Raw genomic sequence first — 24,294 nt, forward strand, 5'->3', positions numbered from 1 at the left:
GTGCAGATATTTTTAGTAATTTCGAAACCCATCAATCCAATCTTTAGAGTTGATGTTATGGATTTGATAGTTGGCAATGTCGTGCAAAGCCACAAAGGTGTCAAACTCAAACATTGAACACTAACAAAGACGCCAATTATTGGATGGAGATAAAGGGATAAGGGAAGATAAAGGGGCTGGAATTGTATAAATGTATAAATTATTCTAACTCATTGACAAATAAATAAAACCCGTAACCCATTTAGAGACAACAAATAAGTTGTTTAATTTCTTACCTACTTTCTTTGAAGTACTTTTATTATCGTAATTGATAGAGTATAAAACATATTCCTGAACCTCAAGTATTAGCTTAATCTTTTGGTTGAATTAGTCTTTTAACATGGTATTAGAGCCAGTGTGACACAAACGTCCTGGGTTCAAATCTTATCCATCCCCCACTTTCAAGTGGAATATTTCGCACAGGGTATATAGAGGGCCCATGCTGCATCCACACTTCAAGCCTAACGAGCTCTCGTGTGAGGAAACGTGATAGAGTATAAAACATATTCCTGGACCTTAATCATCAACTTAATCTTTTGGTTGAGTTGGTTCTTTAACAGTAATACTTTTCTATTTTAAGAAAGTTTCACAATTACTACCACATTATCACATAATTTTATTAAATAACCCTCGAGTGACCAAAAATAAAAAAAATAAAAAAAACCAAGATGTACTTAAATTTTACATACCCCAATACCCTCAATCAATCTAATACTTGCTCCTAAAGTCCTAGTACAGTTATACATCCCATGAAATCGAAAAATCATCTTTGTAATGCTTTTGTACATGTATAATTTTTTAAAATTAGCAACGAACCATAATACCAATGTATATAGTAAAATAATCAAGGTACAAGAAATCCATCTAGCTACTACATATTATATTCCGTCATTATATACTCAAGTGCACATAGAGGCATAAAGTAGCTCTACTCTATTAGGTTAATTTTCCCCTCAATTTGAATGAATTCGAAAGTAGCTCTACTCTAACTCTTTGGTCGTATCACTTTATATTAGTACTCAACTAGTCAAAAGAAAACACACCTAAAACTTTGTAAAGGATCATGAAAGTGATAAAAACAACCCAATCCTAATGTTGAATATTAAAGTGAATAAACAACTTAGAAAAGACCAAAGATTAAAAAAAAATTGGGGTCAAATGAGGAGATAAAAACAACACAACCACCCAAAAAAAATCTAGAGAAAGATCCAAATAGTAGTAAAAGCTAAGTAATTAGTTGCGCATCTTCTTCTTCTTGAGAAAGTTGGTCAATTATAATAATGCTTGGAGTTTTCATTGAAGGTGCAGTATTCCGGTAGGCTGTAATTCACATCAGTTTGTAGTGTTCTTATCACCTGCTTTGTCCTCTACTCGTGGGACCACCTGTGGGACACCATCCATGTTAGCTACTTTGCTTCCATAAATCATCAATTAATTACTTGGATATACATTTAAATTTTTTTTATTAACAATCATGTCTTTTGTATCGCTTTTATAAATTAAGTGTAATCAAGTAGCGAGTGTATTAGATTGTGATATGACAGTAATACATTTTTATGCGTAAGAAATAGGCCACGTATTAAACTTGTATCTCTTGTTTGAATTAGTTTTAGACTACGTTGTTTTAATTATTCAACATAGTTTTCATACCCTTTTTTTTTCCAAAATTACAACTAATTGTATTTGCCCTTGGGTTAGACCCGAAATATCCAAATTTGGAAAGAAAAAAAATTAGAGAGAAAAATCATTCCAAAAAAGGAAATTTGGTCGGTAGCAAAGATACGGAGAAAAATACATAAGGAGAAATGAGACACACGTATTCATGTAAACAGAAAAGAGAAAATAAAAAAATCTTTATTAAAAAAAAGTGAAAATGAATTGTCAACTACTAAGCTGCCAGGCTGTCACTAAAGGAAGATGAAGATTGGATATTTTATGAAGATCAATACACGTACTTGTAAAGGGCCCCACCTTCATGAAAAAATATCATGGTTGTGAACCGCCCCCATTCTTAAATATCTTTTCCTTTCTTCCACTGCTTACTAATGTTACTTCTCTCTTGGTCTCTTATTTACAAGTCTATTTTTTATGTTTTACGGGATTTAAGGAACTTAAATTTTTTTTAAAACTCATTATTAGAAAGTACAAATATGCATATGGGGATTAGAAAGAGATAGAGAGAAAGAAAAGGTACAAGTAGTTGGTAATTACTGAAGAGATGGGAAAAAAAAATGTTGAAAAATAATGTTAAAAGTACAAAAAAAATAAAAGAAAAATAATGACAACTCATAAAAGAGGGAATATTGTCAAAATGTACATTTTTAAATAGAAATAGACATGTAATTTTGATTTCCCTGAAATGAAATACGTGCTTGTAGCTAAGGGACGGAGGGAGTACAATATTACGACTAATGAGTATTAAATTTTTTTTTTGTTGTTGTTCTACTCGTTGATCCTTTGGATTAATTTAGATTTGGAGATCGATTATGGCCTTATGGGTGATTAGGTTTCAATTTCCTCCCAATTATTTTAAAAATCAGTATTACGAGTATTGATTATTCGTTTTATTGTTAAACCAACCAATTAAACTCAAAACTCATTTTCTACTTATTAGATGCTTAGGTCAAGAACAAGTACGATCAAAGTGGAGAACTTTAGCTCAAGTTGTGGATAAAGTAATTAGGCATATTATATAAGAGCTGTCACTACGGATATTAAGTTTCTTTCAACGAAAAACATATTTTATCCTTGATATTTTTCAAGAGTTGTTACTATGCAGTATTATGTTTCTTCCAAGAATTGTTATATTTACAATTTTGTTTACTTTTTTCGTCTCCTTTTTAAAGAGGCTAAGGAGTTACTCTGTACTATCGAGTATATATATAAGTTTTACTGTATGTATAACGAAATAAAATAGTTTATGAAAATGAGATTATTTCGAATTCTATTACTATACTATGTGATATGTTACTTTAAATTATATTACAAGATTTACAACCACGAGTAGATGATGAGGCCATGATCACCATGTATAGTATTCGGTATTTCTCCTATCCCAACAAAATGAAAGAAATTCTGTCTAAAAAATGCACAAACATACCTGGTCATGTGTCATTTTATAAGGACGAATAATTCCTCGTTCTTTTTGCCTGTTACAAGTCCTGTTCACTCGATCACTCGAATGTGCTACATTTTTAATACAATAACAATATTTAGTTATTATACTTCAATTCGTATAAATCTAACTTTAAAAAGCACATTTTGTAAGAAATGAAAAGATCTTAAAAATATCACAACTGCATATATAATCATATAAAGTGCAAAAAATATCTAAACTACTCATCAGTAGGCATATTCTGCGTTCGTTACTTTTCTGGACACAACTACCCTTTCTTCCATATTTTTAATTTTAACCCTATTCTTCTTAAAGAAGTTGTATTTACATAACCACCTTATAAATATTCGACAATTAACATTCAATGATGTACTGTGTATCATATAATTTTTTAGGGATGTTACATCGATCATTTATTAAAAGATCAAATCAATATTTATAATCCTTAATACATTAAAAAACGTTACTTTTTTTTTTTTTTTTTTTCACATTGTTAAAGATGAGAGCTTGCCAAAAAATTAGGTAGTAATTCAAATTTCTTTGTGGGAAGTAAAACAATAAAAATTTGAATTATTGATAAAGACATCTCTAGAAAACTAGCTAGATTTTTTTAAAAAAATATATAATAGTAAAATAATGAGATGTTGTCATTTTTTTTTTTTGTTTTTTGACATAAGCTTAACAAAACAGATTTTATTATTATTACTAAAGGGTGGATAAGTTATGTCTTTGTGAGTCATGCGACATGTGGTCATAAACTTGTTATGGTAGATCTTTTACTTGAACCAAACCCAGTCTTGACTCTTGAGTATAATCTTTAATTTGTACGGAGTACATTATTATTAGTAGTAAAAGCTCTACTGCTCATTAGATATTTAGATGATTAAAATTAATCACTAAAATTCTAATTTGTCATGAAGTGCAACTTTAATTTAATATGTCAATGAATCAACCACGTATCTTCTCAAATTGCTTAATTCTACCATTTACGTGAGTATATATAATAACTTCGTATTATTTTTTGCCCTAAATTTACATGCATATTAAAACCCAAAAAAAAATAAAAAAATTCATGTATATATGGCTCTAAATTAAGCATTAATGACATCAATTATAATTTTGTCATAAATTCTCAAATTAACTCAATTTAATTAATATATTTCGTTTCATGTGATTCATGAGTCATGACCATTGATGAGGGGTATTTGGCATGAACAAGGTTAAATATTTCGTTTAATTCACCGCCACCCCACCCCCACCACTGGCCACCAACACCGCCACACAACCACCGGCACTGCCCCACCAGTGTCACTTTCACTAGCACTTGAAATCCACTCCATTAATCCCCCCTTAGCTTCCCCCACCAAAAAAAAACCCTAACATCTTCAAAACCCACCACCCAAACCCATCCAAAAACCAACCCTAAAAATTTTAGGAAAATAAATAAATAAATAAAAATTCAACAACAAAATTGAAAATATACTTTATATCATCAATTTATGGTTTTATTTTTATGCTAATCAATGATGGTTGTGGATGATTAAATTCAAACACAAAAACTCGAGATCTTAAGTTTTCTTAGTCGAATTTATCCTTTAATTCCTCAAATATCACGTGACACAATAAGTAGAGACAAAAAAGGGAGAAAGGACGGTGTGGTGACGACAACACGATGAGAGTAAGTATGAATGTGGTGTAACAACTAACAAGGGTTAAAAAAAGAAGAGATTTAGAATTACAATTACCAAACAACAATTTATATCATATGGAATATTTTCTCATTCTCTATCATTCCCTTTCCCTCTCCCTTGATGAACCAAACACCATATTGCATGCTAAAAATATCTATCTAGTTCGAAAAATATCTACTCGTAGTTTGAAAATTAAAATAATAAAATATAAAAAAAATTACCTGATCTATGATGTAAATCAAGGGTAGACTCAGAAATATCAGGGACAAAACGGTCAAGCCTTGAATTAATCTTGGTAGTATCTTCATTGCTGCTTTTCTCCATCAAATTCCGTACAAAACTTGCTTCCATTAATCTCAAAAAATCCGAATGTTTTTCGTTGGTCCATTGCATTTCCAACCTCATCCATTTTTTATTTTTCTTATTCTTCTTACTAATAATAACATTACTCGTATTATTATTATTATTACTATTACTATTGTTATCACTATTACTACCACTACAACTCGTACCAATATTCTCCCGTCGGTCCATCTCACCGGAAAATTTTCTGAATCGCCGGAAAAATATCGCCGGCGAATGAGTGATGAACAAATTAATGATATTGATCTTTTTAGATGAGAAAAAATGAAAGGAAAAGATTGTGTTTTTTTTTGGTGTAGTTTCTAGCAATAGTTATTAAAGTGGTGAGGTTTTTTTTTATAGGCACTTTTTTTTTTGTGTGTGTTTTTGTTTGGGTGTGGGAGGTGTGTGTTTGAGGCTATGGCCTATGGGATTGGAAGAAATGGATTAGATGTCACACAATGTGATCGTGTTTTGGTTTTAATATAAGGTGTTTCGTTCGAATATTATTTTATTTTATATTATATTCGTCTTCTTATTTATACACTTTTGTCTCATGACGATAGAAGATTTTTTTGGGCGATTAATAATAAGTATATTACCGATAGAAAAGTCAAGACTCTTTTTACCTTATTTTAAAAACTCGTTGTTTATTTTTAATAGATTTAATTTAGAGTTGGACAAACTAAAGATAATCTCAGATGTTGGTTATAAAAATATCTTTCATTGCACATTTACGTGTAGGTCATGTCTCTTTAGGTAGTAATATTTGATGATGATGATAGTTATTCTACTTTTGATTTTGTAAAGTATAAGTTTTGATGCTTTTTGAATAAACAGAGTAATAACTAATTAATTTTTTAGGATTATATGTACGAGATTATAGAGTATGAACATTATTATCATTGTATATCAAATTATCAACTACATTATTAAAGGTGCATTCTATTGACTTTATTTCACAAATCTGAACTTAGTATTCCTAAAATTAAAGTGAAAAAATATACTCGTGTAAACAATTAATGATCTCTCTAAAAGAAGTATAACTTGTACTCTGATAGCATAATCTCTAGAGAACTATTTTAGGGTTGTAAATCAATGATTTGAACAACTATGGTTGTTAATCAAACAATGTTTATAGGGCCAGCTGGAGTATTTTATTTGGAAAACAGGGTGATCAAACTATACTAAAGCCATGCATTGCAAATTTGCAATATACCCTCGTACAAGATTTTTTGACATATGAAAGATCTTTATTGCAACAGCTGTACCACCAATTAGAATTCAACCAATCTAACTTATTTAAAATAAATTTCCTTCAATTCCAATTCAATTCCCACTTTTTTTTTTTTTTTCTTTCGAGGGATGATTCATGATACCATGATTTTGGCCATCAAGGAGGTTAATCTTGAGAGCAGTTTGATATCCATTTGTCTAGATTTGCCGGCATAAGACACCTCATCCATTGCATGGACCTTGAACTTGTGGCATTATGTATTTGTTACCATTGTTTTGTCCCCCTTAAACCATGTGCCATTGCCCATTGTAGTAACTTTCTCATTTCTACCTTATTGCACTTTTTTATAAGTGCTTGTACACGTAGTATAAACTATCAAAATATGCATGATAACTGAGATAAGCATGGGCCATCTACCAGGTTGAGATGATTGAGTAATGACATCACTCTTTATTTTAAATTTCTGTGACTTAGAGATCGGGTCAAATCTCATAAAGTTCATTTGACATACTTTGTATTTTTCTTATCTATATATAACTTTTTAAAGCTTCACAAAACACTAATGGTAACGGATTTAGAATTTTTGATCAGGGTCTTTAGGAGAACCGAAGAAGCATAAGCAATTAATTAGTATTTTATACGGAGTATAACACTAAAAGTACACCAATAAACGTAATCCCTAATATGGGCAGTTTATAAAATGAATATAACTCATCCGAAAAACAAATGGGAACACCGACCTCTAACCCCAACAACAAAAACAAACACCTCACCATGTACATCAAACTTATATGACACCTTACAAATTTATTTTTTTTTATTTTTTTTTATAAAAGCAAAAGAATATAACAATACATTATGCTAATCAAGCTACTAAAGAATACTATTTAAGTACACCTATTACCTATAAATAACTAATCAGATTTTCCAAATACTTCTTTACAAACCTCCGAACATCTTCTTTCATAATAATTGTAGTGCTTTTATACCTAAATTGTCTAGTTTAATTTTAAGTGCAATATTTTTTTTTTTTTTAGGAAAACTCGAGCCTTTATATTAAACGAGATCTAAATTTGCCAACGTTACAATACTTTGAGGGAAAGAGTTTAAACAGATCAACTCCGAATCACTCCCCGTATCACCTCTAGCAACTAGGTGGGCAACTGTGTTCCCGTTCCTTCTAACATGAGAAAAATTACAAATATTGAATAAGGCTCTAAGTTTAATGATATCAACAATCACCAAATAGAAAGGAGTTCTACCCAACGTCTTTGACTGGACTGAGTTAATAGCCGAGAGGGAGTCAGATTCGACCCAAATGCATTTGTAGTTAAACCGCAAAGCTACATTCATCCCAAATCTAATCGCCATAGCGTCCAAGTTTACCACATCAGTTATCCTCATTCTCTTCGTGGCTGTAAGCACAATCAGGCCATTTTCATCCCTTATAACAGCCCCTAACCCTGCATAGACCCCACCAGCAACTTGAGCATCTACATTGAGCTTTACCATACCTGGGGGAGGGCAAACCCATCTAGCCACAGAAAGAGGGGCCTATACTATATTAGGATGCTGCAGTTTCTGTCTATATTCGTGATGATCATCCACCCATTTGCAGAAATTTGCAGCAAGCATAACAGCATCCGGCCTGGATGCTTCATAAACAGCCACATTCCTGCATCTCCACGCAGCCCAGCATAGCGTAGCAAACCTTTCAAGCTCTGCCTTAGTGACCCTTTCACCAATCCATGCCCACCTAGAGGCAAAAGATTCCATCGGTGCATCCTGCAGTAATAGTTTGAAATTGCTCCTATCCCAAATATCATTTACAGAAGAGCACTGGAACATCGCATGAATGGAAGATTCATCTACATTATTGCACAACCTACACATAGCTGACTGAGAAATATGCTTTTGTTGCAGTCTTACTCCTACAGCCAGGTTTTCCTTGCAAGCGCTCCATAGAAAGTGTTGTAATTTTGGCGGGATTTTCATTCGCCATATAGTCTTCCAGCAATTGTGTAGGGTATTGGAGTTTATAGGTGAGCCACTTAAAGAACATGCTAACCAGTACCCTGACTTTACAGTGTAGTATCCTGTTTTGGTATAAAACCAGAAACACGAATCAGACCCCCTAAATTGAGCAACTGGAATTGATAGGACCTGATGTGCTTCTTGTCCCAGGATACCCTCAACTTTTTGCCAATCCCACACATTTCCTTCTTCATTTAGCAGCTCATGCACCCATTGCACCGACGCCAGACCTGCAGGCCTTGTTAACAAGCAGGGAGCACCATTACGACAGGTCCACTGGTCCTCCCAGATTCTGATTTTCCTACCATCTCCAACTCTCCACATCATTCCCAAACACAGAAGCCTCTTTGCATTCCATAAACTGTTCCAGGTATAGCTAGGGTCATTTCCTTTGCCTGCCTGTAAAATGTTGGTATCTTTGAAATACCGGGCTTTTAAGATCCTACCCAGCAGAGTGTTGGGATTTTGGCAGATTCTCCACACTGTTTTTGCCAATAGAGCCGTATTAAAACATCTAAGGTCTCTAAACCCCAAGCCCCCATAGCTTTCGGTTTACAAAGAGCTTCCCAATTGTTCCAGTGGATCCTCCTTCTATTTTCCTTCGAGCCCCACCAAAATTTGCAAAGCATTCTATGGAACTCCTCAATAACACTATCAGGAATCCTAAAAATACTCATCATATACGCTGGGATCGCTTGAGCCACCGCCTTTATAAGCACCTCCTTCCCAGGCCTTGATAGAAGCTTGTTGTTCCATATATTCAACCGTTTCCACAGCCTCTCTTTCAATCTAGCAAAAATTTGTTTTTTGGATCTCCCGACAATGGTAGGCAAACCCAAGTACCTGTCGTGCATAACCACTTCTTTAACACCCAGCGTTCCAATTATTGTATCTCTACGATCCTGCGACACCCCTTTGCTAAAGACAACTTCCGTCTTATCTAGATTGACTTTTTGGCCCGATGCTCTTTCGTACACCCTGATTATCTCAGCTATAGTGGAACATTCGTGAGAAGTAGCTCTAGCAAAAAGGAGGCTATCATCCGCAAAGAATAGGTGAGAAATTCTAGGGGCCGTTCGACAAACTCTCGTGCCATGTATCCTCTTCTCCCGGGCTGCTTTGTTAATTAACCCTGAAAAAGCATCAGCACATAGAATGAATAGGTAAGGAGAAATAGGATCCCCCTGTCTAAGCCCCCTGGTGGGTTTCACATCCCCATACACCTCTCCGTTCACCTTAAAGGAGAACGAAACAGTAGATATACAAAGCATGACCCTATCAATCCACTTGTTCGAAAAACCCATTTTTTCCATAACCCTCTGCATAAACCCCCATTCAACCCTATCATATGCTTTACACATATCTAACTTCAGAGCTACTGACCCCCATCTTCCTTCACCTCCTCTCTTCATCGTATGAAAAGTTTCAAACGCTACAAGGGCATTATCCGTGATCATTCTCCCCGGAATAAAAGCACTTTGATTTTGAGATACAATATCATTCAAAAAAGGCTTAAGCCTGTTAGCCATCATTTTTGAAATTATTTTGTACAGCACATTACAACAGCTAATCGGCCTATAATCTTTCATCTGTTTTGGCTTATTGCATTTCGGGATTAAAACAATACACATCTTGTTCAGCTCATTTATAACAAAAGAACCGTCCCACCATTTTATGACCATATCAACAATGCTACTCCCAATAATGTGCCAGAATTTCTGAAAGAATAAAGCATGAAAACCATCCAAACCTGGGGCCTTATTCGGGTGCATCTGAAATAACGCCTCTTTGATTTCATCCGCAATAGGATTGGCATCAAGTGCTGTGTTCATCTCCTCTGTAACAAGGCATTCAAGACCCATAGTTGCAGCCTCTATGTCACATTGCGACTCAGATGTAAACAGGGATCGAAAATAGTCAGCCACAACTTGCTTTATTCGATGCTCTTCTTCCTGCCAAATCTCACTAGCGTCATATATTCCAGACACCCTATTATTCATCATTCTTTGTGATGCTTTCCGATGGAAATAAGAAGTGTTTCTGTCACCATCCCGCATCTCATTCGCCCTTGCCCTTGAGAACCAATACGTTTCTTCCTGTCTCCTCATATTCTCAACCTCTGCCGCCAACCTTTCACACTCTACCAGTGAATGAGCATCAAGTGGACTAGCCTGAGCAGCCCTCAACTCTTCCTCTTTATTCTTCAACCTTTTCTTACGGTCCCCATAAGTTTTAAACGCCCACCTCTTCAACAGCTTAGCACATAGTCCTACTCTTTCATGAATAGGACTATTAGCCCCCATCATCCAGGCATCTCTAACCACAGGCATATATTCCTCATTTGCTAGCCACCACGCCTCAAACTTGAAAGAATTTACACACTTCTTTCGATTGGATTGCATCGATGTCTCGAGAATGATGGGAGAGTGATCGCTTGCTATCCTAGCCAGATGCCTGACACCAGCTTCCGGAAATAAACCACACCACCCCGTATCACCCAAGAACCAGTCTAGTCTCTCCTGCACCACCGTGGAAACGCTCTTACCACGCTGCCAAGTAAACGGGCTCCCACTATAACCAAGGTCATGCAACGAGCAATCTTCAATTGTGCACTTAAAATCATTCATCAAAGCATCTCTTCTAGCAGCCCCCCCTTCTTTCTCACTCATACGGATAATTTCGTTGAAATCACCAAACATAAGGCAAGGAAACTCACATTGACTTTTCATATTTCTCATCAGGCTCCAAGTTCTATATTTATTTTCCCCCTCCGGCCAGCCACAAATGCCTATTGCTCTCCATTTTGTAACCCCCTGATCATCCCTTATATCAATAGCAAAGTGGTGACTTGAGAAAGAAACCACGCACACATCTACCTCTCTCCACCAAAGTCCTATCCCCCCTGCCCTACCGATACAACTGCGACTAACTCCTTCCGTAAAACCGCACTTCCACATGGCACTCCGAACAACCTGAGCATTTGCTTTTGTCTCCATAATGAAGACAATGTTGGGCCGTTCCCTCCAGCATAAATCCCGGAGGGTATCAACCGTCCTCGGGTTGCAAATCCCGAAGACGTTCCAACTTAATATTTTCATTGTCCTTCGAGGGGTTGGGAATTACCAACACCCTCTACTTGAATATTACTGTTCCCAGCTTCGCCAGATAATGCAACCCTCCTCTTCTTCTCCATCGTTCCTTCGAGCATCTGCCCCCCCCATCATTTCTTGTTCCCCTAACGCCCTCTTTTTATGAATAAGCTTCTCCCCCCCCCATCTTGAGACACTGAGGAAAATTGCTTATCTCCCAAGTCCACTCTCTCTATCCTTCTCCAACTTCTGCCCCTGCTTTTCAGTAAGCTCCTCACATCCCCCTCCTTATCACAGATCGATTCTTCCACGTTTTCCCCCTCCTTTTCTACGGAACCCTCGAAATCCCTCATATTCCCCTCAGCTTCACACCCCCTATCAAACCTAGGGAGTCCCTCTCCAGTCACCCCAGACACCTCCTCACCTCTCCTCACATCCGCATCTATACTACTTCCCACTGGTTTAGGACGAAGCACCACCTGGTTTAGAGTTTCATCAAAAATTGGTGTCAACCTAATTTCTCTAGACTTATCTCTTCGATTATCAATAACTTCCTCCATTGTCACCCCAACCTTCGACGACTGAGATCTTGGCTTTGTGGTAAATAACAAGGCCTTTGCAGATCGAAGCCTTTCATTCTCTACTTTTTTCGTAGAAGCACCTTTGCGAGGTGACGCCTTTAGCCACAACCCCCATTGCTTCTCCACATCCTCACCCTCGTCATCCACTGTGGGACAATCACGCTCCGCATGCCCGATCAGACCACACAAGAAGCAAAAGTTAGGAAGCCTCTCGTATTTAATATGGACAATTGTTGTTGTTCCATCTCTACGCCGAATTTGTTGCAATCTTCTCAGGGCTTTTGTTGTGTCAATCAACACCCTAACCCTCCTTGACTTATCCCACCCAAGCACATCATCCTCAACCTCCACCACTGGCCCGATTTTGCTCGCAATCAACCTCACGTCCGCATTTGACCTACAATCAAATGGAAGATTATACAATCTCAACCAAAACGGGCAGTGTTTGATTACAACGCTTTCAGGTTGTTCGTTGCGGTGCATCTTCTTGAACAGGAGAAGATGGTTATCAAACGTCCACGGTGATCCATCTATCACCTTCTCTTTATCTTTCCAGTGAAAGAATTGCACCACGAAGAGATTGTTTTCAATACGTCTAAATATGACCCCATTATTGAGGGCCCATATTTGAGTTAGAGTTTTTTTCATGGCTTCAAAATTGTAAGCCCTAATCGTTAATAATTTGGCAACCAAGGACAATTCAATATTCCCCTTCGATTCGCCATCTTCCACTTCACATAATTCCGCAACTTCACATTCATCATCAGTAATTTTCAATTTCGCCCATCGATCGCTTAAATCATCCGCCATCGCCATAAAGCACAAAAATGAACACAATTGTAACAATAAAAACTTCGAGACAGTAGCCACAAAAACTAAGCAAAGTACCAAAACCCCTTCCTAGAGAGGACAATACCTTGATCTGATCAAGACTTATGACTCTCTTCGCCGAGACTAGGTAACCCTAATTCAGAGAGAGAGAGAATTATTTTCACTAATTTCATGAAATAAATAAAACATTTTAACAATATATAAATTTTAAGTGCTAAATTCAAGACAAGTGTTTACAAGTAAATTAAAGTTAATAGATTATAATGAGTTCAAATAAGTTCATACATAATACGAAATAGTTTATAAAACTAGTTGAATAAAATTGAACATACAAAAGTCAATTAAATTAGAACTTGATCTTACTTTCTGGTGACGATCCAAAGTAAAGTGATGGGTTTAGATAATGAGTGGACGAATAATTCTATATTCGTGAAATATTTAGAAGATTGCATCATTCATTTACAAACGTACACAACATTGCAAAAAATAAAAATATCTAAAGCCAAAAAAAAGAAAAAAGTGATTAAAAAATCAACAAAAAACACTTTGAAGAAAATATCTAATGGATATGATGATGACGAACTGTTTAAGATCTACCAAAGATATTTTTATAGACGACTTCAACAGAATAATAATCTTGCATACATTGAATACTGCCTTGAATATTTAGTTTCATTTCTTGTCCAGTTGTCTCGGTAGAACGTTACATTGTTAATAGTTGATGCATTTGATATAATATTACTATTATTACCCACCTAACACATTCAATAAGTTTTGTGTAAGACGGGTGTACGTTAATTTTATTGTAAGATGGTCAGTTTAAGGGTAACTTTAACCATTTTATGGTAATTTTAACCCCTTAAAGAGTAACTTTTAATTTGTTGTTGATTTGAATTTCATATAAATATGTACAAGTAATTTCTTATAGATTCATGATTACATTCTATAAAGGCTAATATGATTAGTCTAATACATTATAAGTTTTTTGTAATATAAAATTTATTATTAGAAAAATAATAACTTTAAATACTTTTAAGATAACTTTAACCTGTTTTACAATAAATTAACGTACACCCGTTTTTTTTGGAGAATTTGTGCCTAACATTTAAAACTTATTTAATTTAATAATTAAAATTTATGTAGTTTTAATTATCTATATAGTCTTTTGCTCAAAAAAAAAAAAATCTATATAGTCCTAAATTAATCTTAATTTATGGGTATTTTTGTTGATTTACAGGGTGTAACTAGTTAATTAATCTTTAATGGAGGTTGGTGGGGCTCAACAGGAAGAAGAGTGTTGTGAAAGATATAATTCTTGATTTTGAGTTCCCAAAATGATTTTTTGAGTGATTTTTTTTTTTTTTTTTAATCTTTAAATTTTATTTTTAGTTGCGTTTAGGAGAAAATCATACGAACTATATGATGATACAATTATCCTCGTCAAGCTAGAAACTCATTGTTGGAGTCAATTCTCCTGTACTAGAATGCAAATCGGATTCAAGATTTAGAACACAATTTATTCAGTGAATTTGATCAGCTGTGAACCATCTTAGTAAATAGTAATGCAGAATGAACTTTTTTTAGATGAACAAATTTCACTTATGAATGAAATAGCTTATTGCAGTATGAACTTTGAAGTATGTTGCAGCAAGAACTATGTTACTTCGACTCTTTTTTTTTTTTTTTTTTTTCTTGTGTATCCATTTCGAACATTCTATGCTTTAATTTTTAGACTTGTGCTGGTTGTGTGGCTATTGTTCTATCTTTGAGACCTACAAGAGGTTGAAATTCTATTTCCCTATCTAGTCAATGTAGATGTATCAATACAACAGTAGTGGCTTTGTCTTGAGAAGAATAAGATGCTGCTAAGATTGTTCCTTCTAGACATGCCTATCTTACTTCGTACTTCTTATTATCTTAGGTTTCTGTATGTTCTCCTGCTGCATTTCACTATTTCTTCCCGCTGTTTATACTCTTTAGGTTGTAAACTTTGTCGTTGATTGGAACCATCACTTATACGGAGTAGCTATTACTTATTAAGGATAGAAATTTGTGAATTGAATCATTCTAAACTTTCAGTAAAATTGAACAGAGGTTGAGAACGTTTTTGAGTTACACTGTTGTTGTCTGAAGAGAATAACTTGTTACTTCTAGGTTATGCAGGTTGCAGACAGTAACAAACTTACAATAGATGTAAAATGACTAGATTTAGAGCAGTATCACCCCTAAATTGCACATGAACATCAAATGACCAACAAAAATTTGCTGTTTTGCGATTCTGTAAAAGGCTGATAGTTCATAAAGTTACCGTAGATGGCCATAAAATGATCAATCTTAGAGCATTATCACTAAAACTGGTATATAAATTATATGAACAACATAAATTTGCTGGATTAGTGAATCTGTACACGGCAGGTGGTTCACAATGATTCTTAAGGTGCTCTTCTGAAAGCCAAATGCATTTAGCACCTACGTTATAAAAAAACTCGGATAATATAACAAGAACAACTCCCAATCGAACCAAAGCTCCACTAAAGCTCTAAATTTATACAACCACCAGTACTTACATTCAAATTAGTAGGCATGAATGCATGATGAATACAGAGTAAGCTGATCCTTTGAAGTTAAGTTAAAGACTTGAGCGCTAAGCAAGATATTCCATCATATGATGTAAACTCCAAGTTACAGCATGTTTTCCTTACAAAGAATGGAGCACCCGAGCAATTAATTCATTCATGAGTCATGGGGATTTCTGTCCTAAATCAGCAGTTTCATCATACGTGTCCTTGATGAGCAAGTTCACTTGTTCTTGAGTTGTGCAATTAAGTATTCTACCAACAGGAGAGAATAAAGCTTTCGAGCATCTTACCTGAGTTCAAAACAGGATAAGCGGGCAACATACCAAAGCAAATATGCACATTATCTTCAAAGCATGTTTCAGGTGAAAAGTGTTTTTTATAAACTTGCTAGTCATGGTACATCAGTGTTTACCTTCTTACGCTACAATCAGGGCGACAGATGCCCCTAATTCCTTTAGGGGACATTTAACTTGCTCAAGCGATGTAATTGTGTCTTCATACCCAAATAAGTACTTGTATAAATCAAGCCAATGATAACCCACAAAAACAAAACCAGATTCACAAAGCTGGTTAACAATTATCTGAAAATTAGCAGTAGTACTAGTACCACCATGAAGGGAAGACATTGAGACAAAGCATGCAAAGTGCAGAGAGATCACAGCAAAGTATACATACAATCACTGAAAAAAACCAGCAAGTATGCCCTTTCTCTCATACAATAGTTTCATCAGCAGAAAGCTACCATTTCATGGCTTGTAGTCCAACAAACAAAAGGTATTGATGGTGATGCAGAGCTCACCTTTTAACAAATATAAAATGCACGTAGAGTTAAGGATCCTAAATTTTTGAGATCTCTAATGGATTTGACACTCAAAAAAAAATTACTTCAAAGATCTCAAGCAAGAGGTTTTCGCCAGGACACACAAGCTTCTACCATGGTAATTCGAGGAAGGGGCCATTTTATAACATGCAGCAGACCAACAGAACATTAGGTATCAATGACGCTAAAGAACTCACCTTCAGATAAAACAAAAATGCAAGCGCAGTCAATGATTTAGATTTTCAAGATCTTCAAAGGTTTAGTCATAAGAGAAGTACTTCAAAGGTCTCTTACATTTCAAGTAACAAGCACTATGAAAAGTGTAATTACTGGATAAAGATAAGATCATAAGAACATAAAGTATATAGAGGGACAACAAAAAGATAATGAAATCCAAAAAAAAACCACTTTCATTAATAAGAACACCCAGCGTATAATGTTACAGTGACAATCCTCTCCCTACCAAAAATGGTCAAGAAAACCTATGCCATCCTTGACAAATCAAGGAATGCATCATGAAATATACAAAATTCCACGCCTATAGAAAGCAAGGTATGCTGAGGTGAAAACAAACCATGTAAAGGAAACCCACCAAGCTAAAAAGAGGGCAACCTCTTTAACAAATACTGAGCATGGGAGCAAACCACACACCACTTGAAAGTTCTCAAATAACCCTTCATCAACCTGAGACAATCCCAACGATAGAAGCATTAATGCAGCGGGTGCAAAAAATTGTAGAACCGCAAGGCACAAGAAGTGATTGTGCAGGAAAACCTTCGCCCTACTGTATTCCATATCAGGAACTACACTCGCATGCAGCCTCTGGTACCACGATAACACAGCCTCATTCAAGTACGTTTGCAGATTCCAACGCAATGCAATAACCTGTAACACCCCCGACAGCAACAAGCACAACAGCCTAAACTTAGCAAAATCAGCTTCAGCCATACCCACATTGCCAACCAATCTTCCACTATTGTTACTTCCAAATTGTGATCCTTTACCATCACCAATGTTCTTGTTGACAAGAATTTCGGCAAATGGGTTGATCCAAAGCAAAGCAGTGAATCCCAACAACACATAATTTGCATAGAAAAGAACTTGTGCAAACCATCCACATGAAGTTATAGACAAATTACACCTTATTTGATCCGTTCCAAGCCAAAAGGCTCGAGCATTCTTACCAGCTCCCAGGTACAAAAACCCGGCGATAAAACCCGAAAGAAGCGCCACAAACAACTTCCCAAATCCATCAATTGAGCTAAATTCAAAGTCAATTACCCAAGGATACATTCCCACACAGATCATCAGAGCTACAAAAAACCCCAATACTCCGATTACCAACCCTAACCCCCTTTCAGACCTCCTAGATGAAGATCTTTCCAGGGAAACACGATAAAGCGAAATCAAAACTCTAAAAATCCCTAAAACCCCAATTAAGATTGGAACTAAAGATCCACTTTTCAAAACCCCAGAATTTCCATTACTATCATCAACATTAACATCATCATTACCCACATTCAAAATCAAATACTTGTGCAACAAAAAGCAAGAAAATGCAGCAAAAAAGCAATTAAAACAACTTCTATAACTATCATAATAAAGACGAGAACAAATTTGGGCATCACCTAATCTCAATCGAAAGATCTGAGCTTTACTCTCATCAAACTCGAATTTCTCCTTGGGTTTCTTCCTGTTCCTGAGATCAGACGAAGTTCTTGAGGAAAGAGATTGAAACCCATTAAGATTTTGATCCGAAGGTCTTCTAATAGCGACTTTTGGACCTGATGATTGAGTTGGTTTATTGGGGTTAACATCATCTGGGTGAATGTAAGTGTTGAGACCTTGAAGTAAGAGTGATGGGAGAGGGATGAAGTAGAGGAGGAGAGAGATTGAAAGGGAGAGAATGATTTGAAAGATCAAGTTTTTGTATGAGATTAGAATTGTATACATTTCTCAGTGTTTGTTGCTTGGATTTTGGAATTGATTGCCAAATAAAATGGGAGGGAGTGAGAATGGATGAAGAATTCTCAAGTTAAGAGTTGAGACTTTTTGGTCACTGTTTGTGTCATTGTGGAGAGATGTTGGCGACTTGGGTCGGGAGACTCGGGACCAAGCAGCTATGTGGATGTCTTTCCCCTCTTGGGTCCGTCTAGTCGGATGATTTCGAGTTCGAGTTACTTTTGTGTCTATACAACTTTACAATATATTTCCTTTAATTCTATTTATTTTATACATGGAATACTTTTTATTTTCGTGCACAAGATTTCTTTTAAATAGTGTATGAAGATAATTTTTCTAATTTGGATTAAAAAAACTTGTGTTTAGGGGTTGGTAATTATATCTGATTCCATCTGCATAATCAATATAAATCAATTATCTTTAGGGTTATGTCCCATAGAGAATAAAGTATAGTTTATGCGCTTGTAAAGAGTAATAAAATTGTACATCTAGAATGTAACTTGAGATATTTATAGAATACCGAGAAGTACGTACCACCTAAGGGTGGCTTTGATGCTTGTCAAGTGGATGAAAGTGATAGTCTACAGGGATAAAAGTGTTGTCCATGTGTCAAGGCATATGGCCAAGTAAAAATATGGGATCATATACATTATATGCTAATAGTGTTATTCAATTCTTTACTCACTTTTAAAATACAAAGTTAATGTGATGTCTTTGAGGGTCTGTTATGTTCAGCTTAATTTCAGTTCATTTCAGTTTAGCTCCAATCAGTTTAGTTCAGTTCCTAATTTCCTTCCATCATAAATAATTCATTACAATTTTATTCAGTTCATCCCCAATCAGTTCATTTCAGTTCAGTTGTTTTTAGTAAATCGAAACAGACCCTGACTTATAACCTGAATACGGATAGCCTACATGGTAATGCACGGCTGCGGCGGGTGGCTACTAGATAGATGATGATGTAGAACTTTTAGATGAGTATGACCGTGTGTATATATATATATTAGATGAGTATGACCGTGTGTGTGTATATATATATATATATATATATAATATACCTGTCCCGCCCATTTGCTTTCTATATATATATATATAATATACCTGTCCCGCCCATTTGCCTTCTATAAGCCGCTACTTCCAAGCCCCAATCAGGGCAACAAACCACGCATCATCCCATTTGTATATGTAACAGATTGAATATATTTTGCAATGGTCTTTATTACTCCCTCCGTTTTGCATTAGTTGCAACACTACTATATTTGGAAAGGATTCACCATTATCAATCATCAATAACTATATACTAAAAGACACACCAACAATGACACGTGTCGATTTCTGGTGTATTCTTAGTGTATTTTTTTTTTAATAATTAATTACTAAATTTTATTTAAGGAAGTTATTTTTTTAAAAAAAAAAGTTTGTTTTTGTCACCTATATAAATGTGCAATAATATTTACCATTTTTATGTTGATACTCAATTAATTACATAATAATAAGGAAATATATAATTTTTTCAAGAAGATGTATTTTTGGTGGAATATTTTTTAAGAATATTATCTTGATCAAATATTCCATGTTACTTCAATTTTGTTCAAGATATTAAACAATTTTTATATTTTATGCTATAAATAAATTAATTTGTCAAAAGTAATTAAAATAACGTACCGTGCATGACACGGGACCTTACCTAGTTATTTTATAATTTCTCTCACCCACTAACCCCACTTTCACAAATATTTTATTATTTCTTTTTCCTACCAACCTCACCCACACTACATTTCTTATTATTTCTATCTCTTACTAATAATACTTTATATTATAAGGCTATAAGCCTAGTCTATAATTTTCTTAAAATATGAGTCAAGCTTACTGTTGCAACTAATGCGAAACGGAGGGAGTACAATTCCTGTTTTTGCCATCCTTGAACTCAACGTCCAAAACACTCACGCTTAATTGCGTACAGTAGTTGCATCTTGCATGTCAACGAAATTTAAGTACTTGGACTGGATAAAGGGAGAGGATTCCGTAGACTGGTAAATTTATTAAAGTCCCAATATTTGATGTAAAATTCTATACCATTGACAAGCAACCTGGAAAAGAACAAGAGGGAGCCATGAAACTGCAATGAAATTTCTAAAAAATTTAAATTTAATGAGTAAAACTTTCCTAACAAGAAGTTTCGCTTAGTGTTGTTTTTACTATTCTAATAGCTATATTGTTTACTTTGTTTCCGTCTAGCTACAGGATGAAGGACCAAAAATATGAAACTTTCTACAGTTTAAAATTATACATTGGCCTAAGAAATGTACATGAATTTCAAAACTTAACTTATTGGCTCAAACTCATCTTATAACTTTAATGTTTATAAAAGATATTAAAAGTGTCTCCAATTAAAAAATAATAATAAACGTTGTAATAAGGTGTTATAAGCCGTTAGTCTAATTTGCCAAGGAGGTTGTGTGGAGATTATCAATTCATTGCCATAAAGGATTGAACTTAAAAATCAACATGGTGCATTTATGTAAACGTATAAGTACTCTATATTCTTAAATTCTTAATAGATGATCATGTATCTCAAATTAAATAATTAAACATTGACACATTTTGATCGTTAAATACGTATGTATTTTTATACCCAAATAACTCTAACTCATTCTCATTTGAACTTATTTTAATCAAACTAAAAGTGAAATAGTAATACTACATCAGTTGAGAATGAAGAGCTACGATTGATCAAGGGATGAATTATGCATGATGAGGATAACTCTAGTCTAAAAATTAAAAGTATCACCACACCTTTTTTAAATATGGATGATGGATCATTTTATTTTGGTGAGTATAGGCCCAATGACAAAATGGAGAAATACAATCCATTAAGATATTCAATGAAATTAAAATCAATATAGATATTTTATATGATTTTTTCTCATTAAATTCACATCAATTTTATGTCATATCATATGATCCAAGATTTTTTGTTACAATCAGAGAAAAAAACAAATAAAAAGTCATTTTTGTTGCTGCCATATAGATCAGGACATATCACAAGTCACAAGAGTATATAACTACAATTTCTAGCACATTCTCTTTAATCCCATCCACAACACCGAGTGTTCACGTACGATCGAATAATTTAATAGTAACAATTTAATCTTATAACATCAAATACGTTCAATATTCACTTATGTAAGGCATTTTCTTACCTTCCTACCGATTTTTTAAGATGTTTTCATAACTTGAATTAAATTGACTCATGAGAGATTTCAATCTAGTAAAACGCCCTGACTTACCTACCAAAAATATCCATAATATACTCTACATAGTACTGTACCCGTATAGAATTAAATTATTCTTGTAAAAAAAAATTATTAAATGCAAATATAATTCTCTTACAAGAATCTTTCTTCTAGAAAATTAAAATATCTTATTTGTGGGCTCCCCAAAACTATCGCCCCATTAATAGACTACCACGTACACACTAAAATAGAACATTTAAGAAACCTCCCACTAAATTAAAAATAAAAAAGAAAGAAAAATAAAATCAACGGAAGTTTCTCGAAAGCAATAACGTAGCTTCTCCTCCTTTCCTTCCTAACCAATATCTTCCTATCTTCTCCCTTTTTTTCCATTTTCTCTCTCCTCTACTCTCTTTCAGACATTTTCCAGATCTTCTTCTTTTTCCTTCACTCTTCTTTTTCACGCCCAAATCTCGTATATTCTTCAATTATTCACACCTTTAATTGATAATATTTACGTAATTTATTGAAAAAGGAAACAAAAATTTAGATTGTTGTTGATCTGAAGAGAAGTGGTTTTCCGGCGATGATTCCGCCGGCGGGAGATGAACATGTCGGCGTCTGCGGCGGTGGAAGTGGAGGAGATTCTCAACGGTCAATTCCGACGCCATTTTTGACGAAAACTTATCAACTTGTTGAAGATCCTTCCATTGATGACGTCGTTTCATGGAATGATGACGGATCTAGCTTCGTCGTCTGGAATCCTACCGTTTTCGCTCGCGATTTACTTCCTCGCTATTTCAAGCATAACAATTTCTCATCCTTCGTTCGTCAGCTCAATACCTACGTAAGTAAAGCATTATTCATCATATTCATCAATCAATTCAATCTTATTATGATTTTCGGATAATATTCAAATTCAAATGCTGAATTTCGATTTTGCGCGATTTTTTAGGGATTTCGAAAAGTAGTTCCAGACCGATGGGAGTTCTCAAACGAATCGTTTCGAAGAGGTTCGAAACACCTACTATGCGACATCCAACGCCGGAAAACAACGGCGGTGGTAACGGTGGCGCAACGGCAAGTATCACCGGGACATTCCGGCGAAGAACAGGTGATATCGAATTCTCCGCCATTAGGAATTCCAAGCTCAGTTTATTGCAACAATACAAGCACCAACCATAACAACAACAATTGTAGCAGTAGTAGCAACAGCAGAGTAGAATTAATAGACGAAAATGAGAGATTAAGGCGAGAAAATCTGGAATTAAACAAGGAATTAGCAAACATGAAGACGTTATGCAACAATATATTTTCATTGATGAACAATTTTGCAACGACTCAAGGGAATTCTTCAGCGACAAGTAGTAGCACGAATTGCATGAAACAGGCGTTGGATTTGCTGCCACGTAAGGAGTTGGAGGGGGTTAGAAATTCCCATGACAGTGACAGACCTAAGATATTTGGTGTACCAATTGGAATGAAACGAGGGAGAGAAGAAGAAGGTGATGAAGATGGTGGGGAAGGGGAGGGTGTGGTGCACGTGCAGGGTGATATGATGGAGACTGATATTCAGATTAAATGTGAGCCGCTGGATGAGAATGGTGTGATTGATAATCAGGAAACTCCTTGGCTTAAACAGTGTCACCGACATAATCAGAGGGTTTGTAATTGATTATCGTGGTATTAATTAGAGTTAGGGATTTTGTATGGGATTTGCACGTGATGGAAATTTGTGTCACGTGATTTTATCAAGAAGGTTCTTTGGTTTACTATTTTGCCCTTGGTTTGTAGATGGGTGAGACCGTCAGATAGCTAAATTTGGTGGTGGGCGGTGGTGATCTGTTAGGCTTTTAGCTGAATTTGTAGAAAAAGTTTAAACTTTTTTATTAAAAAGAAATAATGAAAAGTTTAAATTTAATTTATGGCTTTGATTTTGCTTACTTTACTATGGACTTATGGAGTACTACTCGTCTGTTAGTTCCAAAATGAGGCATATTTTTGGGTCAAACTATGACCATATATTTATACTCCGTTGATGTATTTATGTATAAGGAAGAACATAGATTATAGGAGTACATAATCTTGTTGAATTCATTTTAATTTTGCGTAAACAAAGATAAAAGATGTCAACATCGTGTAAGGGGCGGAAGGATTAGCTTGTATCTTTATGTGTTTCATTCAAGATTTATAATGCACCCATTAGAAAAAGTGATAAATGTGGATTGTGAACGTAAGACTAATTTTTCGCCAACAAGAAATGGGATATTGAGCAAAAATGTCACAAATTTATTGATATTTATTGAAACAGGTATAGATTTAGTTTTTCACTAGATTTAAACTCGTGCGATGCACGATTTTATTCATAGTTAAATTTAATATTTAATATTTAATCGAAATAATAAAATATTAATACATAATATTACTATTTTTTAATCTTATACAATTAAGGTTCACACATATACAAACAAATATTAAATTTTTCAAGCTTCCATCATCCTTTGTAAATCAATCGTTGATCGTGCCATTTGATAAGTTGTGTAATTAAACTCAACCCCTTGAATTGCAAAATTAACACTTGTGAGTTATGACTAACTTCTTAATTATGATCACTGTTCATCGCATTCGAGAATTTCATGGTGTTCAAATTCTAAAACATGTTCTTTGCCTGTATAAGTTTTACGTTTATTTGTATGCAACATTAGATTATATAGGATTAAAAAAATACTGGATTTAAA

The 24,294-nt window shown here is 34.8% G+C and overlaps 4 protein-coding genes across 4 annotated transcripts; 1 reads left to right on the plus strand and 3 right to left on the minus strand.

The window, feature by feature from the left end:
- Window positions 1–889: 889 nt before the first annotated feature.
- LOC110697082 (myb-like protein D) lies at window positions 890–5,863 on the minus strand. Its single transcript, XM_021874423.1, has 3 exons — window positions 5,067–5,863; window positions 3,140–3,225; window positions 890–1,422 (listed from the first exon to the last, which is right to left on the minus strand). The coding sequence occupies exons 1-3, from the start codon at window positions 5,377–5,379 to the stop codon at window positions 1,372–1,374; spliced, it is 450 nt and encodes a 149-aa protein (XP_021730115.1). The 5' UTR covers window positions 5,380–5,863; the 3' UTR covers window positions 890–1,371.
- A 1,617-nt stretch (window positions 5,864–7,480) lies between these two features.
- On the minus strand, window positions 7,481–7,936 carry LOC110697346. Its single transcript, XM_021874729.1, has one exon. The coding sequence runs from the start codon at window positions 7,934–7,936 to the stop codon at window positions 7,481–7,483; it is 456 nt and encodes a 151-aa protein (XP_021730421.1).
- An 8,935-nt stretch (window positions 7,937–16,871) lies between these two features.
- On the minus strand, window positions 16,872–18,311 carry LOC110697347. The gene has a single exon (XM_021874730.1). It carries the CDS (start codon window positions 18,309–18,311, stop codon window positions 16,872–16,874), a length of 1,440 nt encoding a protein of 479 aa, XP_021730422.1.
- Window positions 18,312–21,550: 3,239 nt separating this feature from the next.
- On the plus strand, window positions 21,551–23,522 carry LOC110697083 (heat stress transcription factor B-2a-like). Its single transcript, XM_021874424.1, has 2 exons — window positions 21,551–22,403; window positions 22,512–23,522. The coding sequence occupies exons 1-2, from the start codon at window positions 22,143–22,145 to the stop codon at window positions 23,229–23,231; spliced, it is 981 nt and encodes a 326-aa protein (XP_021730116.1). The 5' UTR covers window positions 21,551–22,142; the 3' UTR covers window positions 23,232–23,522.
- The last annotated feature ends 772 nt before the right edge of the window (window positions 23,523–24,294 follow it).

This window comes from Chenopodium quinoa, unplaced genomic scaffold, assembly GCF_001683475.1.
Source record: "Chenopodium quinoa cultivar QQ74 unplaced genomic scaffold, ASM168347v1, whole genome shotgun sequence".
NCBI classification, from domain to species: Eukaryota; Viridiplantae; Streptophyta; class Magnoliopsida; order Caryophyllales; family Amaranthaceae; genus Chenopodium; species Chenopodium quinoa.

Excerpts from the sequence above, each read along its gene's own strand:
- LOC110697082 (XM_021874423.1), bottom strand. The coding sequence starts at position 5,379 with ATGGACCGACGGGAGAATATTGGTACGAGTTGTAGTGGTAGTAATAGT. Across the intron at positions 3,226-5,066 it reads TGATTTACATCATAGATCAG|CACATTCGAGTGATCGAGTG; the intron begins GTAATTTTTTTT and ends TTAAAAATGTAG. Across the intron at positions 1,423-3,139 it reads ATAAAATGACACATGACCAG|GTGGTCCCACGAGTAGAGGA; the intron begins GTATGTTTGTGC and ends GGTGTCCCACAG.
- LOC110697346 (XM_021874729.1), bottom strand. The coding sequence starts at position 7,936 with ATGGTAAAGCTCAATGTAGATGCTCAAGTTGCTGGTGGGGTCTATGCA.
- LOC110697347 (XM_021874730.1), bottom strand. The coding sequence starts at position 18,311 with ATGTATACAATTCTAATCTCATACAAAAACTTGATCTTTCAAATCATT.
- LOC110697083 (XM_021874424.1), top strand. The coding sequence starts at position 22,143 with ATGATTCCGCCGGCGGGAGATGAACATGTCGGCGTCTGCGGCGGTGGA. Across the intron at positions 22,404-22,511 it reads TTCGTCAGCTCAATACCTAC|GGATTTCGAAAAGTAGTTCC; the intron begins GTAAGTAAAGCA and ends GCGATTTTTTAG.